This window comes from Motacilla alba, chromosome 2 (assembly GCF_015832195.1).
Source record: "Motacilla alba alba isolate MOTALB_02 chromosome 2, Motacilla_alba_V1.0_pri, whole genome shotgun sequence".
In the NCBI taxonomy this organism is placed as follows: domain Eukaryota; kingdom Metazoa; phylum Chordata; class Aves; order Passeriformes; family Motacillidae; genus Motacilla; species Motacilla alba.
This window is the reverse complement of record NC_052017.1, coordinates 76310424-76329236: the sequence shown is the minus strand read 5'-3', so window position 1 is coordinate 76329236 and position 18813 is coordinate 76310424. Positions and strand designations below refer to the sequence as shown.

The 18813-nt window shown below is 32.6% G+C and overlaps 1 protein-coding gene across 21 annotated transcripts in view; it reads right to left on the bottom strand.

Annotated features, from left to right (window-relative positions):
• Positions 1 to 18813, bottom strand: part of CDH18 (cadherin 18) — a 497477-nt gene that overhangs the window by 60106 nt on the left and 418558 nt on the right. For all 21 annotated transcript variants that reach the window (XM_038128610.1, XM_038128601.1, XM_038128611.1 and 18 more), the window contains one exon: positions 2789 to 2956. In XM_038128610.1, the coding sequence (XP_037984538.1) occupies positions 2789 to 2956 (168 nt within the window). The remainder of the gene's footprint in view (positions 1 to 2788; positions 2957 to 18813) is intronic.

The window sequence follows — 18813 nt, the reverse complement described above, 5'->3', positions numbered from 1 at the left end:
ATGAAATAAATTTATGACTATGAAATTTGGGCCCTCAGTCATCAACCACATGGATCCATCAGTGGTAAAACTAACAAGAAATGAGAGATGCAAAAATATTCCCGTGCAGAGCACTGTCAGTCAGCTTACATTGAATAGATAATTCATTTATTACTTGGCTCTTGAAAGAAAGGAAATTTATGATGATGTAGAAAAAGAAATCAGTATTATATGGGATGCACAAGAAGTAATTGATAAGCAAAAATATGTGAAATTTCAGGCTATTCTTCTGCTGAATGCACAACCCCCTTCCTACTTTTGAGACATACTACTGTTTTGCAATCAGAATTTTTCAGCTATATTTCCTATACCAGCAATCAGACTGACAAAATTATGCAGTCCTGTTTCATATAACTCCTCCTAGATTTTTTTTATATTTTGGAAAAATGTTGCTCTTCTGTTAGGACTTTCTTTGAAAGAAAGTCAACTCTATTTAGAATGAATACAGAGAAAAACACACTAAACCCTTTCAAGCAGATATATTTACAACCTTTATTTTTAAGTTTAAGTAGAGATATAAAGTGTCTCTTTAAGGGGAAAACTCCTGCATATCTTACTCCTGCATTTTGCATGTCTAATGAAAACCGATCTACTAAAGCCAGAAAGGTATATATTTTAAATATATACAACAAAATATATTTACAAATAAATCAAATAATAACAGCATCAATCAGATGTACTTCCCAGCACGTTCTCAAGTAAGGTTCTCATACAGTTAGAATTAGATTCAAAACTCACGAGTATGGTAACGGAGAAAAGGAAACTAACCAAAAGAAAGTCTGTGGTTTAGCTGAGGCTCAGCCTGTCCCAAGGGTTATACACTCGATATAGGCAGTTTTGGTTAGCACTTCCCTTGAATTCAATTCTGAATGTGACAAGCCTCAGTAAGTCTCATTTAGCATTCCGTCTAATAAGGAAATTGAAGAGAAATGTAACTGAAAATCATGGCACATAAAGGAAACAGAGGAAAAATAAACAAAGAAGTTATTTTTTTTTAGGGTAAGTCTTGTGTATATAGTTCATGATGATAAAATGGCCTTTTTTAGATCAACTGCATTTTCTTCTTTATTATTAACAAGTAGCTACTGCTCATTTGCAAGGGGTGTTCTTGAAAAGGAGCAAAGAAACAATGTCACTCATAACTGTGTATAGGAATCTTCTGTAAGGAAAAAAAAGCAAATGTTTGTATTCTACAAGAGTTGTTCTAGAAAAAATATTTTATGTTAAAAAGAATAAAAATTAAAAGACAATTTTATTCTGCCTTAATAAGTTTTCATTAAATGTGAAATGTTTTGTCATTTTCAATGATATTAGAATCCCTTAACATGTATAAATTATAACATGAACATTTTATATTTCTTAAGTTTCTGAAAAAATATTAATACAGATAAAGAGACATGCCAATGTACATTTCTGCCTACCAATCAGTTTGCCATCTAAACCCTCCCATTTGAAATAAAAGAGTTCTTGAAACCTGATAGGTAAGGATCCATTCCTGCATCCATTGAGTTTGCAGGAAACTTAGGACATTCTTTCTTTTTAGTTTAGCTCTTGTTCAAAGATAAGCCTTACCTTTTGCTTTTTCAATAGTTAGGAAGTATTAAATAGAATGATGGATGCAATGAATAATTTGTGGTACATAAAACTGAAAATATTTTACTTAAGGATATGTTTCAAAAGATTTATGTTTTCAATTCTTTGTGAGGCACAGAGAAGATACTCATTTCTACAAGACTCCTAATAAGTCTACTTGCCATTTGGTCAGATTTTATGCAATGTGTATTGCCAGGGAGCTTTTTATTTTCCTTGGAGTCTTGTGATCTCTACTGTTGTTTATAAATCTTTTAATTCAAACAGCTTAAGGAATTTCCTGGTGGATGTACCTTGACCTACCAGCCCGTTATGTTCTACAAAAGCTCATGCAATGTCTGAGACCAGATTAAAATATTCTTGTTGGCCTTGAGCCAATATGCAGAGAAAATGCATTTATGTTCCAGAAGACTTTTAAATAAATTGTGGGCTGAATTCAGAATTCCCATATGATCCCAGCTACTGTGTCAGATCAATGTGTACTAAATGAGCTGGATAGAAATTAACTTCCTATTAGTGGTCACGTTAAGATATTCTATTCTGGTATTTACTCTTCATATATTCATGTGATAATATTGTTTGAAATCAGTATCAGCAATTAATTTAACTATGATAAAGTCAGGCTCCACCATTGCTCAGCGATAGTTAGAAACATCTTAGATTTTGACCATCTGAAATGTAATAATGTATCTTAAAAGTTTAGTTTTGTATAGAGAAAGCAGAAGAAAAATAATTGATAGATACATATGGAAGCAGCCAAAGGCATGTTGGGTTAAATATTTTAAGGAATTGCCTTTTGCTACCATAGGAGCATCATAATTCCCTCATGAGATCAAAATCACATAATTATTGAAATATGCATTTAACAAGGGCTGGAGAATAACCCACATATGAGAACAATATACCTTTGTAAGCCATCTCAATATTATTCAGTGGTTAGACTGAAAGAAATCTTTACTAGTTTCAGTATTTTAGCTATGCCATCTCTGTGCCTTATCTGGAAATGCTGGAAAACTAAAAAATATTGGTAAATCCAAATGTTTTCCAAGCTGCCTTTTCCCCATGAATTTGACTACTAACTGGATTTCACTAATAGCTTCTTCCTTCACTGAAAATCAACATGATTTTCAAATCAGTTATATGTTGAAATTGTACATACTCTGAGGAAACCTGGGTGGATTGTCGTTGACATCTGTGAGAGTGATATTTACAGTTGTTGACCCTGACAGCCCTCCGACCTGCCCAGCCATATCTTTGGCTTGAATGACAACGGAATAATGCTCTCTGGCTTCCCTGTCCATATTGTGCAAGGCAGTCCTGATGACTCCTGTGAGGGAAAGAAAACAAACAAACAAACAAACAAAAGATCAGGATAGCTTGTTCAAACAAGAGCAAAGGCTGGGCATAACCTTTCTTTAAAGGAAAGGTGCATCTAAGTGGTTTTCAGTTGTTTGTGCCATATATATATATATATATATATATACGAATAAATTGAAACAATGAAACAATATTTATTAAATCAATTATTATATTATTCAATGATTAATCCAACTCATAACATTCCTCACCTGAAGTTACATTGCCAAAATAACAGTGTTTTCTCATATAACTCTTTAAATAGCTACTTAATAGAAAAACTAATGAATTGAAACTCTTACCCCAAGGAATAAGACACAAAGTGTTTTTTAACAAAAGGCAATTTCTTAATTAATATAACACATATGTCTTAAAACTACCCAAAAGGTAGATTTTCCTATTTGACAAATCTCACAAAAGGTATTTTTGTTTTTGATACATGTCATTCATATAGATTTTTGTTTATGTTTGACTTAATTAATAATTATAAACTAAAATATAAGATTTTTATTGTTATTACTATGTTAGAGAGAGAAAACCAAAAACCAAAATTGAATTATCCTAAAATCGTATTATTTTTTATCCATTATCATCAGAATTGTTTTTCAAATTTAGTTACCTATATTTACATGTAGAAGCAAAGATTAAAATAAAAGTAGGGAGAGACAACTTGATGGGCAAAATTAGGAGACATTTTCCACCTATGATGATACGTGTAAATTAAACCCGGCTAATTTCTTTGATCACAGATTGACTGAAAAATCACGGAATTCAGTAAAGAGAAATGTCAAGTGCAGTGGTAGGGAACTATTACATTCTGTGGACCAACCAGCTGGGAAGAAGCTTTTCAGAAAAGAATCTGGTGTGGTCCTCAGGTTGAACATGAGCCAGTGATGTGTCCTTGCAACAAACAAGGCCAGCATCTTCCCAGGCTGCATCATGAAATGCATTGCCAGCCAGTCAAAGGAGGGGATCCTTCACCTCTGCTCATCAAATCTGGAGTGCTGGGTGCAGTTGGAACACACCAGTACATAAAAGATATTAGTAGACAGGAGTGAGTTTCATAGAAATAAATAAAAGTAATATATAAAATGCCCAATTTATTAACATTACATTTTTAAAGAGCTAAAATTTTAGCACAACTTCTATTGGACTCTGAAAGTGAGCTCTTGCTACCAATAATAAATAGCATACCACCATCAGATGTTGCTTCTGAGTAAATTTTAATCATACAATAATTACTAATGCAAAGAATCTTTAGAAGTAGTGCCTTACTCTTCAGGAGAACTTGATGTATAGCATGATTCTCCAGCTTTTTTTGACTCCCACAGCTTCAGATCATAGAAGAAAAGTATTTTCCAGAGCATTATCTTTCTTGTATTTTAAAATTACTTTCTTTGCATTTCTTCAATAAAACCATTTAACCATTACTATATATGAAATGAAAAATTTCATGTAGCTTATACCATTGTTTTCATTCATTTCTGAAAGCAAATCACACAAAAATAAGGAGATATATGCTCAAAGAATATTTTTTAAGAATCCATGGAGTTTTAGAATTATTTTAACACAGTTCTGCACTATAAGTTACTTTCCATCAAAAGTTTAGATTGGGACAAACTGGCTAAAAATAATATACCACTCTGGTTTAGTTCAGCAGCGCTTTTTTCCTCAAAATGATACTGTTTGAAACAGATTTTTTTTCAGAAATTGCAACATGATATTTTGAAAATAACCACAACTTATACACACTATAAATTTAGAAAAGGAAATTTACAAAGTCATTTAGATAAAAGGAGCTGCTATAATTTAAATGTGCATTTTCATAAAAATAAATATGGTTCACAAAATCTAGTACTATTATTTTGAAAATACATTTTACTGATAAATAGGAATATAAGAATGTCCTAGAACTGAGAACTTCCTGCTTTGACTTTTAAAATGAATTGCTTTAGTTTTTTACATTGAACCCAAATGTGTCATGCTTTGCATATGCATGTAAGAAATATGGGATTTTTAAAAAAAACCTTCAATCTTAACTTGTAACAGACCAAATGTAACATAGTAGAAAATGGCCTTTACACTATCCTCCCTAGTATTAGCCACCTGCATTTTTAAATTCATTAAAAAACACAGAAATTCCCCTGATTTATGGTTACTTTTCTTTGTTTGCTTCAAGGGGTATGACACTTAATCAAGGCTTGTATATAGTTAATAAGGATTTGTGGATGACTAATCATGACTAATCATTTCATCTCTCCCTCTTGGAGCAGATTCCTCTTCTCTGAAAACTGAGACAATGAAATTGGGCAGGCTCTTAGTTTCAAAACTTTGTTTGCAAAGTTTAGAATAAGACAACTAATTTTAAAGTTTTGATGGACTTAAGGCAGGGGGTAAGAGAAGATTTAGTTCCCTCTTCTTCCTGGGTTTCATATCCATTTATACATCCTGAAATCATATCATCAGTATGAGGACTGTAACTACTGTGAGGACCCTAATGCTCGGTTGTCACTAGCAGCACCACCAACTCCTGGCAGGGCAGCATTAAAATCATGCACCATCTCAAATTTCACTATTGATCCCAAAATGTGTAAGGAAAACTTAGTTGCCTTTTTCACTAAGTTAAAATTAAATGATCCAGCAGTTTCTTTTAAAGCAGGAATTGCTCCTGAGTATCTTCTGTATGCTTGGCAGGGGTTGGTATACATCCCACAAGAACACAGGAAAAAGAACACAGGAAATATCTTAAGAAAGATATCTCCCTGACTAAAACATTTACCAAAAAACAAAACAAAACAAAACAAAACCCTGAAAAAGAAAGCTGTCACAGGTTTTTTAAATTTAAACACAGCCCTGATTTTGCCTCATTTTTTAGGCAGCACTGTGACCCTGTTAACCAAGTACTTCTCAGCTACGCCTTCAGTATTTATCCATCTTCGGTAGGAAAGGAAAACAGGAAAATTAAAAAAAAACAAGATGTAGATGTCATTACAGGTACACCCCATACTATTTCTGGTATTAAGTAAAGAATTTCTACAAAAGTTTGACTGCTATGTCAAAAATCAAATACAACATATGGAAGGGTAAATCTATTGGAATGGAGCTGAGAAGAACACACAGGTTAAGACTTCTGCCTTCACAAATTCTCATACCTATTTCCATCTTAAAATTGTGAGAGATGATTTTTTTCCCACATGGAAGGCTCTCCCAAAAACCCACATTTTCTTCTAACTTCTTTTATAAGTTTATTCACCTCTAAAGCACACCAGTTTTGCTCGAGTTTTTTAATTTTAATATTTTTTTGTTTCTGTGTGACAATTTCAATAGTTTCAGAAAGTACATTTTCCAATTTGAATTTATCTTTCTTGGCCATGTATGATGAGAAACCTACTTACTTTCTAATTAAGATTTTAATACCACCTTTTTTAATTGCAACATTTTTATTTTTTATATGAAATACATTACACTGATGGTTGATCTTTAATTGACTAATAAACCCACTGCATTTTTCCCCATAGGCATTTGCAAATTATGAGACCAGAATTACTGTAGAACCACAGAATCTCTTATGTGAACAGGACCAATAAGGATCAAGTCCTACCCCCTGTTACTCACAGGACTAACTAAAACAAAGCAATATGTCTTGTAAGTACTTTTACTTCTAATGCTATTGAACTTGATTATGCTTTTCTTGCTCTTGCCCATAACCACATAAGCCTCCTTCTCAGTACTGACAGTTCTACAAAATCTTTTGCAGTTAAGAAAATTCTTCATGATGGTCCTGGATTTATCCTCAAAATATCAGATAATACTAAAAAACAGAAATCTGAGATGAAATATTGATATATCTACTATTGAGGATAGCTCCTTTTCTTTCCTTTTCCCCAACACCTTTGGATTTGAGAAAGCCCTGAAAATAACTTCATTATTGGCAAGTTTTACTTCCCTCTCAGGCTCTCTGAATTAATTCTTTTTACTCAATTGCAGTCAATACTTTTTCTTTTATACCAAATTTTCTTTAAGATACTTTTATGCTCTGTAGCATCTGTCAATGTGTTATGTTGTCTTTTTTAGCATTCTGTGAAGTACCACTTAACTTGTATAAAAGAAAAGCTACAACAGAACAATCCACTGTAACTGAGACCGCAAAAATCAAGACTTTTTAAATTCAAGTGTGGACAAATACTAAGAAAATAACTGCTACAGCCAGATGCATAACTATGCATTTACTGAAGTATTTTACTATGTGCTTACCTATTAGTCTGGTACACTTAAAATAATTTATCTTATTACTTACACAAAATAAGAACTCATTTACATTCAGTAACCACCTCAGAATTTTAGTCATCTTTATTTTACAGCCAACTCCTGCATGATATCTGAATTGCCCCAGATAAAACATGGTCTATTTTATTATTTTGAGCTCAGAGGTTCTCTATCTAGTGGGGAAAACAAAAAGAAAACAATCACACAACTCCACTTTAATGGCAAGCTATTTTGTCATGGGGAAGTAAGTACTTTTTTTGGTAGGAAAATTCTCATTCTGTTGTTGAAACACAAGCGTGGTCACTAGATATTTAATGAAGGTCCAGTAAGCCACATTTGATCCCCCATTTTTTAGTTTCTTATACATCTGTCTTTCCATGATCATAGACAATTATGATTCAAATATAATTCTAAATATCTATTTAATAGCCAACTAAATGTGGGAGTTTACAATTTACTGAGGGATTTGAAGTATTGCAGATGGTAATTTCTTTAATATTATTCTTTCTTTTGGAATAAAAGCACTATTTTTATCACTGCTTTTTCTAGGGTATGAATTTAGCCTATTTTATTGTAACTTAATCTGAACATCTTGCCTGTATTAATACACACTTCAAATTCTAATATTATTCTACCTTGAAAGAGAAACACAATTTTTCCATTTTAAGACAGATACTGAAAAAGTCAGAAAATAGGGGTTTTTTTCTTAAAATTTCAAAAAAAATTAAAATTTAGAACTCTCAATAGACATTGATTTGAATTTGTGATTTACTTCAAAATATAACTGTAAACAGAAATCCACAATATAAAGCTTATGGTCCTACTCCACATTCTGAATTCTTCTATAACAAAGAAGTTTTTCAATCTAGCCCTTTGACTCAGATCTGCTTTATATAACTAACACTTTGTTCCTCTACAGAGACATACTTACACACTTCATAGTGGTCAATTTTATTCTCTGGTTATGACTATAATACTGAAGACAGCATATCCTTCCTTAAAGAAAATTAAGGTTGAAATGAAATACATTAATCCAACATGTAAGGAAAACTGCTAAAAAAAAAAGTACTGAAAAATAAGAATATTTTGAAAGGAAAACAATAAACATTTTAAAGAAATAGGCTAGAATAGCATTCATTTGGTATTAAAAGAAGGGGTGGATTGACCATACTGATTGTACTACAATGAATACTCCCAGAAGAAAAAAAAATCTTTTAAAATAACTGTTAGTAAAAATAACCTTCTCTAAAATCTTTATAAGTAACAGACAGAAATTAAAAAGTGAAAAAAAGTATTTTGCTGATGTCTCCTAAATTAAGGAATCTGAAGAAATTTTCTCTAACTGAGTGAAAAATACACCAATTTATGTAGCAATTGCATGGATACCAAATGCAATCACAGCACCTCTCAGTTTTCATAATGGAACAATCACATTAATTAAATTAAAATTTTGCTGCCATGACACCTCCAGAAAGAAGACAGTAAACTCCAATGTGTGATATACAAGTGCTGTAATCAAAGAGATATCTATTATAGAAATAGTCATCCAAAAATTTTGCCAATGGTCGTCTTTTGTTTACTTTTAATCCACACAAAAAGAAGTTGAATAGAATTGGTCTTACACTGATCCCTGTAGAGCCCTGGAGGAATCTTTGCCTTTCATGACAATTCTGTCTTGGTGATAACTTTTTTCCTACCTCTCAGGTAGCCAGTTCATAGCCATTTAATATGTACCTTGTTGCTACTACTAATTGCTATCTATTTAACTAGAATTGCGTGTGGCATGGCAATTATCTTTTCAATATAACCTGGCATTTCACAAAACAAAGAAATCAGGTTTGTTTAGCATGGCCTATTTTCTGTAAAAACACAAGGAAAGACATTATTGCTATTCCAATCTTTTTAACTGGCTAAATTCTTTCTAGCCTCTCTGTTTTTCTTTTTTTACTCTTTACCTAAATTTGCCAGCCTCATATTGCAAATTGGTTTTGCTTGGCCTTTCAGAAAACTGACACACATTTAAATTCTGCAAACTTGTTTATCTACTTTACTCTGGGAGAATCTACTACCCTTCCTAGATTTGGAACTGGAAAACAATTATAGTTCCGCCATTAATCTAATTCTGTTCCTAAAAGAGTCAACAACTCAGGGTGAAGAAAAGTGGAAATTCTGCCATGTTTTTTTTCATGTACAGACTCTGAAAAGACTTCGAAAAAATTTTAATTCCTCAGAAACTATTTATCAATACACTAAGTACTGAAAATGTGCAAGTAGTTCCTTTTGGAGTACAAATTGCACATAACTTCCTGTGATTTTAAGACATAAAAATACAGTTAAGCATTCTTTCAAGCAAATCTTCTACCTGAGTGGTTTTGACCTCTTTTAAAATTGTTTTTCCATTTTTGGACAGACATTTTTTCCACACAAAATTATTGAAGATGTGGTATGGAGAAGCAGAAGAAAGCCTTACAGACAGACTTAGAATAAAAACATGCATATGTCTTGGTAACCTGCCGCTATTTATTAATTCTCTGCATAATTGTGAATTATTAAATAATTCAATTTTCATAGACGACATCTTAATGATTTTGCACAGACTCATGAGTTCTTTGGAATCGGAACCCAAATTATTGGCATTTCTATAGTTCTGAAGAAATGTGGCTAGGAGCCAAAAGGATAAATTGTCAGAGCTTCCACCCTAACCAATAAGATGCTCAAACTCTGATGTGTTCCTGTATGTAGTAGGCATGTGTCTCAAATAAAGTGTGCGGAAGTATGATGCTACTGCTCTATTGAAAAATTTTTTTTGAGAATTAAATTAAAAATGTACTTAAAAATCAAAGAAGAACCTGAACATCAGGGGATGGGGAAGAGAATAATTGTTTGCTCAGAGATGGCAACAAGTGATGGCTGACTGTATAATGAAATGAAGTGTTAGGCCAAGATAGCTGTAGAATGTACCTAGATACAAATATATGTGACTAACATTTATGTTAATGCTATTTAGATATTGAGGCATTCTCCACAACAGTTTACTTGTCAGATATGCAAACAGAGGAACCAAGCAAAGGATATCACTATGGGGGCAAGGGCAAAGAATGCTGAAAGTGATTAAATTACTCATTAAGTGCCATTTCTTCAGATATAAACTTCTTATAGGTGTATTTAATCCTTTGGGAGAAGGAACAACCTAATGACATGTGACGAACAAAGCAATTAAGTAAAAAGGGGATGCATTCAGTAACCTCTGAACATAGCAGATCGGAATTAAGTACATGAGTCCTCTCAAAGGAAATCACTTTTGACAAGAAAGACCTTAAAACAACCTGAAAACTAACTACTTACATTCACAAACATGGAAATCCTGCTCTCTTAAAATAGAATAGACTGTTAGACTGCTAATATTGAACATTTCTTCTTGTAATGTCACATATCTTCTGGCCTACACAAAGATATATTTAATCTATAGATTGAATGAAAATGACAAAGGATGATGCAGATGAAGGTTAAAGCTGCTAATATTCCAGTAACAATCCAAAGCTCCCTATTTCTTCCTCCATAATGAAAGAAAATAAAGATGGAGCCGCAGACTTTACTTCATATTTCTCATCTACTATTAGTAAATTAATATGCTTTAATGCTAATTAAAATTTTTGTCTTTAATAAGTACATAATAATATATCTAAATATTTGGAAATAATTAACATAGTTGACCACTATTTGGAACAATATTTTGGCTTCTTTTCAAAGTAGATCACCTTGATAAGAGGTCAAGAAGAGAGACAATGACTAAATTGTCAAGCATAAATCCCCCTCTTTCTAATAGGTTCAAAACAGTGTCCACCAAATTAAAAAAAAAAAAAAAACAACTGAATTCAACATGCAGTCTTGAAAAGATTCCACACCTGGACAAAATTTCATCTGTTGAATAATTTAATTATGACTGACTGACAAGGTCAAGACACATAATTCAGATTATCTGCCAGTAAGAAAACCTGCTTAGCCGACACACCAAGCATTTACACATTGGTTGTGTTCTTTTCTCCCTGTGATGCTCACTCCTTACACACCCACGGAGCATTCTACTGAACTGCAGTGCTTCACTGAACTTTGCATAATATGTTAAGGACAGCAGTACAGCAGTATGTCATAACATATAATTTTTATAAATCACTTAAGGTGCAACATTACTGAGCACTTCAGCATGCTTATCTGCAAAGTGTGAATGAATTACTGGAGACTGGTGTCAATACACGAATGGGAATCATTTTTCCATCTGTCCCAGGTACATGGATTACAAGGAAAACTATGCAGTTAATGTCCCATGATAGTGGCCATGCAAGGTAATACCTTTTTAAAGAAAAAGTTTAATAAATTCAATAGCCAGCAAAATTCCATTAATTAAAAAAACACAAATTCTTAGTTGTGGGAAGTGTTTTAGTGCTAGATTTAGTGCATCAGAGAGTAAATACGTATATATGATACAACAGCTACCTTAAAATATGAGTAAATGGTTTCCTTAGAGGTCCTTGAAAGAAAAATTCTAGAAAAAATATTATCATAATGTTCTCTTGAAAAGCAAAATTAATGATCAAAAGCTTCCATACTTGTAAAAAAATCCTTATCTAGTCATGCAATAAAAAAATATTAATTCAAACTCTGCATAAGAGAAAAAATATCTAAGAACAGTACTCTGGATAAACAGAAGACTGACCAAGGAACCATGGCAGATAATACATAGATATTTTTGAATGCTGAAAATGTGTCAATGGTAGCCTTAGGTAAACCACAATTTTCAGAATTTTTTTATGGACACAAAACTAATTGTGATATATGAATAAAATTTAAAGAAATCTTATCATAAAAAATGTGAAACCTGTTCACAAATGTTATTTTCTTCCATTGACCTGACATCCACAAAATCTTTGTGTATTAGGTGACATAATAGGTAGCTATTGACTTCTGTAGAGATTCAATCAGGAATTATTGACCTGAAGTCAGATCAATCTAGTCAGAGAAAAGATAAATCTCTACCTGGAAGTACAATAAATCTTACAATTGGCTGAAAACAGCAGTCTTTGTTGTTCATTTGTTACAGTACACTGCTATCAAGAAAATGATTACTGGATTACTGAATTACTGGTGTAACTTGTTGGAAAGAGGCACTCTCACAATACATTAAGTTTAAAAACTTCACAATAAGGTCACACAGAACATAAAATATGACACAAATCAATTTTATACATCTGTTTCTCTTTCTAATTTGAGTCAATTCATTATTCAACAAAGTGCTCTCTGCTGTACATATTGACATCAAACACTTCTTGACTTGAAACATGTAAATTGAAATTATTCTGAATTTAGAAAAATCACAAATTTGAAAATACTAGCTCTGACTCTGAAAAAATCTTACTGGAGCAAGACTTACTTAGGAATAACTCCGCATACATTTTGTTATTTGTCCTGGAAAAGTCATGACTTTGTTACCCAGATTGAGAGAACTTATACAACTTCATGAATCCAATCACAAATGCCATGATTTCAAGCACTATATATTAAAAACTTCCATGCTGTGTTCTGTATTAAAAAAAAAAAAAGGAAAGGAAAAAGAAAATCTTTCCGTTTCTTCTTCCTACTTACCATTCTCATTTAAAATTACTCAAAAATGCACCAGTCTTTGTTTTGCACCTTCAGGTTTAATTTTCCCTATGAGAAAAGAACAAAACCTACCAACTTAAGAGTCAACTTACTTGCTCAGTCATCAATAAGCTTAATAGACAAAGTGCAAGAAAACAGATCAATAGCAGCATCAGAGAGGTTTCTTCCTCCCTTGGGGTTCTATGTTGTGAAATTTCTTGCCTTCTGAGGACCTGGAATAATTTTCAAAAGTGGACCTCAATAGCCTCAGTCTCTCATTTCCAAAGCAAATAAAATTTTCAAAAATGATTTTCAATTTTTCCATTTCATATAAAAAATTCACAGTAGGACAATACAGATAAGAGGCCTACCTTGATTTACAGTTTAGTACAAAAGGACAATGATTGCTCTAAGTGCATGTTCTAAATAATAACATGAAGATTCATTGGAACTTATTCAAATTTACTGGTAAACCAATCATTAGGAAATAAACTTTCAATTACAAAAAGCAAAGCCATATTCCTTAACATGGCTGACCTTAAATTAATCTATTACTGCAGTTTTTAAATATAAATGAAAAATTAAAAAAAAAAAAACAAACCTGATTCCCTACTCTACTAACATTTATGAGGAGTAAGATTATTTTTTAGAGTTCACAAAGAAGAAGGCTGTTTATTTAAGATCAAATCACTCACTTTATTTAACTACCTATTGTCAAGCTAAATTATTATTCCTGGCCTAATTGTTCTTGAACACCACTCCACAGGCTATATAAAAATACCCTGTTTCTAATCTAATGACAAAATGAAACAGCAATTCAGAGCAGTATACTAGTTTTCATTAAGAATTCTTTCCAGCACTATTCTTTAATTGAATGAAACACAGAAACATTTTTACCCAGTGTTTATATGTCTGTATAAGTCTATCCTCTAAACTGAATCTACTATAAAAAGCATTTCTCTGAAGGTATTGCTCCATTTTCTAAATCTCTAGAATGACCTGAAGTAATATAAAACAGCATAAGAAATGTACATGCATCTACATATCTGATTTGCAATCAAAAAAAATTATTTCATGTACTAGGAAAAAAAAGTAAAAATGCAGGGATGAATGGGGAGCCCCAAACAGAGTGGACAGGAGGTTTTCAAGGGCAGATATTGCACCTATTATTACCTGCCATCTTTGGAACTGTCAAGTACTTTTCTTGTCCATCCTCCTTAAGACCTTCTTAAAGTACATACCCAATGAGGGTGAGCAGGACCTCATATTGTCAGTTTTGATAAATCCAGATACTTCATATCAAGGTAATGAAGTTATGCTGATTGACACCAGTAAAGAATCTTATCTGTTATTTTTAGGCAAAAGAGCTTCTTAGTGCGATTAGGACTAAGTTGTCAATCCAGTAATCTAGTTGACCAGTTTTTGCTCTACAGGTGTCACTGGTGATGGAAGCTCATATCAGGGAAGAGTGTCTTATATCATCAAGGTTGCTGTTACAGCTCCTGAGAATCTGGATAATAATTATGTTTTGTTCATATCATAATATTATTAAAATCACAGATAAAGAACAAAATACATATTTGAATCAATGTTTTGAGATAAAGAACAGGATGCACAGACAGCATACCTATTTGGGTTGCTTCCTGTTAAGGAAGAGCAGGCAATTAAATTAACATCTCTCTACCTCTACTTTCCATCTTACATTTTAGACTCTCCAGAGTCTTTTACCATCTTGTCTTACTGGAGAAAGTTCAGCATGCAAGTGAAGCGCATTATCTGGTGCAGGGTCACAGTAAAGCTCCAATATACAGCATGAAAGAATTATAGAAGGAAGCTCTGTGAATTATTTACTTCTACTAATGAAACTCTCATGAAGAAATTTAGAAGTGCATCTTTTAAGAAAAGATTAGGTAAACAAAAAGTGTGAGTGTGAAATAAAATTCTGACTTCCTAAAAAGCAACTGTAAATTCAATCAAATATTGAAAATTAAATAAATCTAAGTCAAGAGACAACTACAGAGAACCATGTATTTCCTGGATCTAGGACATTTATTTGCAAAAAATTTGTTGTAGTAACTCAGGAAACTGAAAATTAAATGGAGCATGAGTATTTTAAGGAATTTCATATTTGCACACATGCTGTAGATATTTTTCTGCTGTATTTAAGTAGCTCTGCTGTTTGTGTAAGAAAACTTCTAATATATAATTGTCCATGATGTGAAAATGGTGCACAGTAGCTGTTTTAGCATGAGTAGACATTGCCTATTTTTGTCAACAACAGTTTTTTAATTTTGTTTAGAAACTCTTACCCTTATAATTTTTCTTTTTAGTGAAAAACATTCTCCTGTGTATGGAAATATCTACAGCTTGACCTCAGGGGATATACTATCCTAACAAATTCTTTTAAATACTTCCAAAGACATAACAAAAAGTTGTATTTTGATTTTCAGGAGACAAAAAAGTAAACCTTAAAATTATATTTTGACATGCAGAAAACTTTCTCATGGTGATCCATAACAGTAATACAATATCATGTAGGATTTTTTGTGAAATGTGTTACAGAAGTCATTTACAGAAAGATTGAAAAACAGGCTTTTAGTACCCTTTTTTAAAGATTTCATTTGTCAAAGGAAAATGACACACATATCCTCAGGATCTTAAAATAATTTAATGCCCTATATATGCATAGTTTGGAAAAGACATTACTATATTTCTCTGCTTGAAACAAATTCTCTTTTTTAGGACTAGATATTTGAGGTTTCTAAAAGTTTTTTCAGAGCATTATATCTACTATTTTTGTTCTAATTCTGAAAAAAATTAAAGCCCGAGCAAGATAATTTTCTTTACACAATAGGAGGATAATAAAGATAAAAGGTGCAATTTTCAACTGTAAATACCTTAAAATGGTCATTTGAAAACCTTGCCTGCAATTAAGTGTGCCCACTTGTCTCTGAAAAATCAGCCCTAAACCTGGGCAATGAAATTTCAAATAATTTTCTTCGCCCTTATTTTATTGCACCTATAAAACTGACTTGCAGAAGAATAAGAAGGATTCAGTCCTTCTGAAGGGGACAGCAATTAGATTAGGGAGAAAGAGGGGTTTGATCATTCATTATGTCCTGGCTAATACTGCTGCTTATTAACTACTGAAAATTTATGACAGCCTAAGTGATATTGACCAAACGGCAGAACATTTAGGACCAAAGTTCCAACGGTCCAATACTGGTCTATTATTTGCCAGTCAGTTCATCAGTGCCAGGTGAGAATCAAAACCAGGAGCTCCCACATCCAGGGAAATGAATACATGTCCATGACAAACCCAGTGCTTCACAGACCAGTAAATGAACTGACTATTTAGGCACACACTTCTGACTCAGAGCTCCTCCCAATTTTTATGTGCAATACATATCATTATGCATAGAAAATATTTAGGGATGATTAGAAAGCAGTCCAGGCCAGCTGGCTCCAGAGCAGCGCCTGTGACCCGTACCAATAGTCTCTTCATGTTTTCAATTTTTAGAAAGGTGCTGCTCAGATTGTGACTGTTGCATTATGTATGTATATAATTCAAACATAGATTACTATTCCATTTTGATTTCAGGAAAAATTCTGTACTTTAGTGTCCAGAGACACACGATATCCTCCCTTGCACTCTCTATAGTTGCAGCTCTGTGCATTTTACAAGTTCTCATTATTTATTTGAGCTTTACAAATCCAGCACATAGGGAACCTTTTTTGAAGTCATTGCAATTCCACATAAGTTTTTTTAGATACATTTTTGAAAGCTATTTCTTGCAAAGGGCTGAAGATATGTCTGTGTATGACAGTCCTACATAAACACCATAAATTCTCATACATCTGTCAAAATGGAATTTTTTATTTTCTTTTATAAGACTATTGCTATATACAGACATAAAAAAAGACTGACTTGTCACACCAGGGATTTGTGAATTAAATTCATACTTGATAATGACACAAAGGATGTCTTGATAATTGTATATCTGTTGACTGAATTTAGTGAACACTATATTCAAAGGGACATATTGAACAAACAGTGAGAAAATATATGAAGAACTTAACCTTTTCTCATACTTCAAAATGTGTTTAATTTTTTTTTAAACTGCCATCCCTGCAATTATGAAGTCTGAAAACTACACAATGCTTTTTTGTATTTGTGCCTCATTATTAAGGCTACATTTTCTCTGGAGGAAATATTGTCTCTTTTTAGTAGTGCAAAATGGAAAACAAAAAAAAATACGAATATACTATGCAGATATTTTAATGAGTAATGTAAACCAAATGATGATACCTGATGTTCTAAAAGTACTTATGAAAATGCCTATGAACTTCCACCAAATCCACTGAACAATTCTTGAGTGTCAGTTGAAATGAGCTTGTTTAGTAACATATCACACTTCAAGAAATCCCCTGAAATATTCTAAACATTTTAGTATAGATTTTTTTCACATAAGAACTCTTATTAAGGTTTTTTTAAACACTGCACTACACCATCAGCTGTGAGTATTTCTGTATTGTTAAAAGGACCTCTTCTTGTTTTTTGTTTTTTTTTCCCCTGTGGCTACCTATCTTAGTTTGCAGTGTGGTGATGTTCCCACTTCTCTGTTTATGGACAATAAAATGAGTTTAATACAATAAGCTTTTATGATCAAAGAGAATATTGGCTATAGCATAGAAATGCAAGAGTTGTCAATAACTTATCCAACAAGAACTCAGATAAAAAAGGAAGAGGGAAAGAAAATAAAAGAAGGATATTTCATACTCCTTTCATTGCTGTATATGCATGTGTGTGTATCTGCATAGAGTTCAATTCTTTCCCCCCTCCTTTTGAACTGGGGAAAAAAAGGTTATGGAAACCTTTATCATGTGACAATCTAGTCTCTAATGTTCAAATTTACATAAATTAGAATCTTACACTGTAAACAATGGTGTAAAACTACGCTAAAAACTTAGACCAAAAAAAGCCAGTTTATAACCAGTGTTTCTATTCATCCTAGGTATTTTTCCAAGGTACATTCTGTATAATATGTCGAAAACTTTATCCTGACAGGCTTTAAGAATTCTGTGCATTTTCCCCATACACAGCAAATCTAAGTAGCTGATGCTCCCAGTGAAATATATTCCAGTTTAGATTTACTGTTGAGGTACTAAACAGATGATAAGTACCTACACAGCCACTGTCATACATCCAGGGAGTAAAGAGATCTTCCACTGTAAATTGAGTCTTTAGGTGCTCCATGGTTTGATGCACCCTGAAAGTAAAGAATTTACTGACAATGTACAGAGCAACTGCAGTTTGTACATGTAGGTGTCTAATGCAGATGAATATATACTCTGAAAGTACCAGATAGAAACAGGAGACTCTTTCCACCAGTGACTGAGATCTGTGTTTACTGCCTCCTAGTATATCTGCGTTTTGTTCTTTAACTGCTTTTCCCAGAAATCCATTCAGCCCATTCATTATTGATAGCTCAGAAGCAAGTATCTTCTTTCCAGGCTAGATTAATTCTTGCATCTAGAGAGAATATTCATTAGTCTCCTCAATAGCTCTTGGTGGATTTTTTTCTGCTATGTTATAGACTTAAAAAAATTAGAAAAGCTTGAATTTTACATTTTTAATGAAACAGTTACATTTTCCCAGAAAAGAAGCCCCAAATAAAAGAAGTTTCACTTCTCCTCTGAGATGAGAAATAATCATTTCACTATGAAAATCACTCTGGAAGCAATGAAATTGTTATAGTCTCTAACATCCCCTCTCCAATATATTTACCAGCCTGAAGTAATCTTTAATTTCTACATGAATACACTCTTCAATGATATCAGTTTAAAGCACTAAACCTTTATTCGGTAAATGTATCTGCCTAAGTATAAAGTAAAAGAATCACGGAGAAACAAGACTTCCTCTCC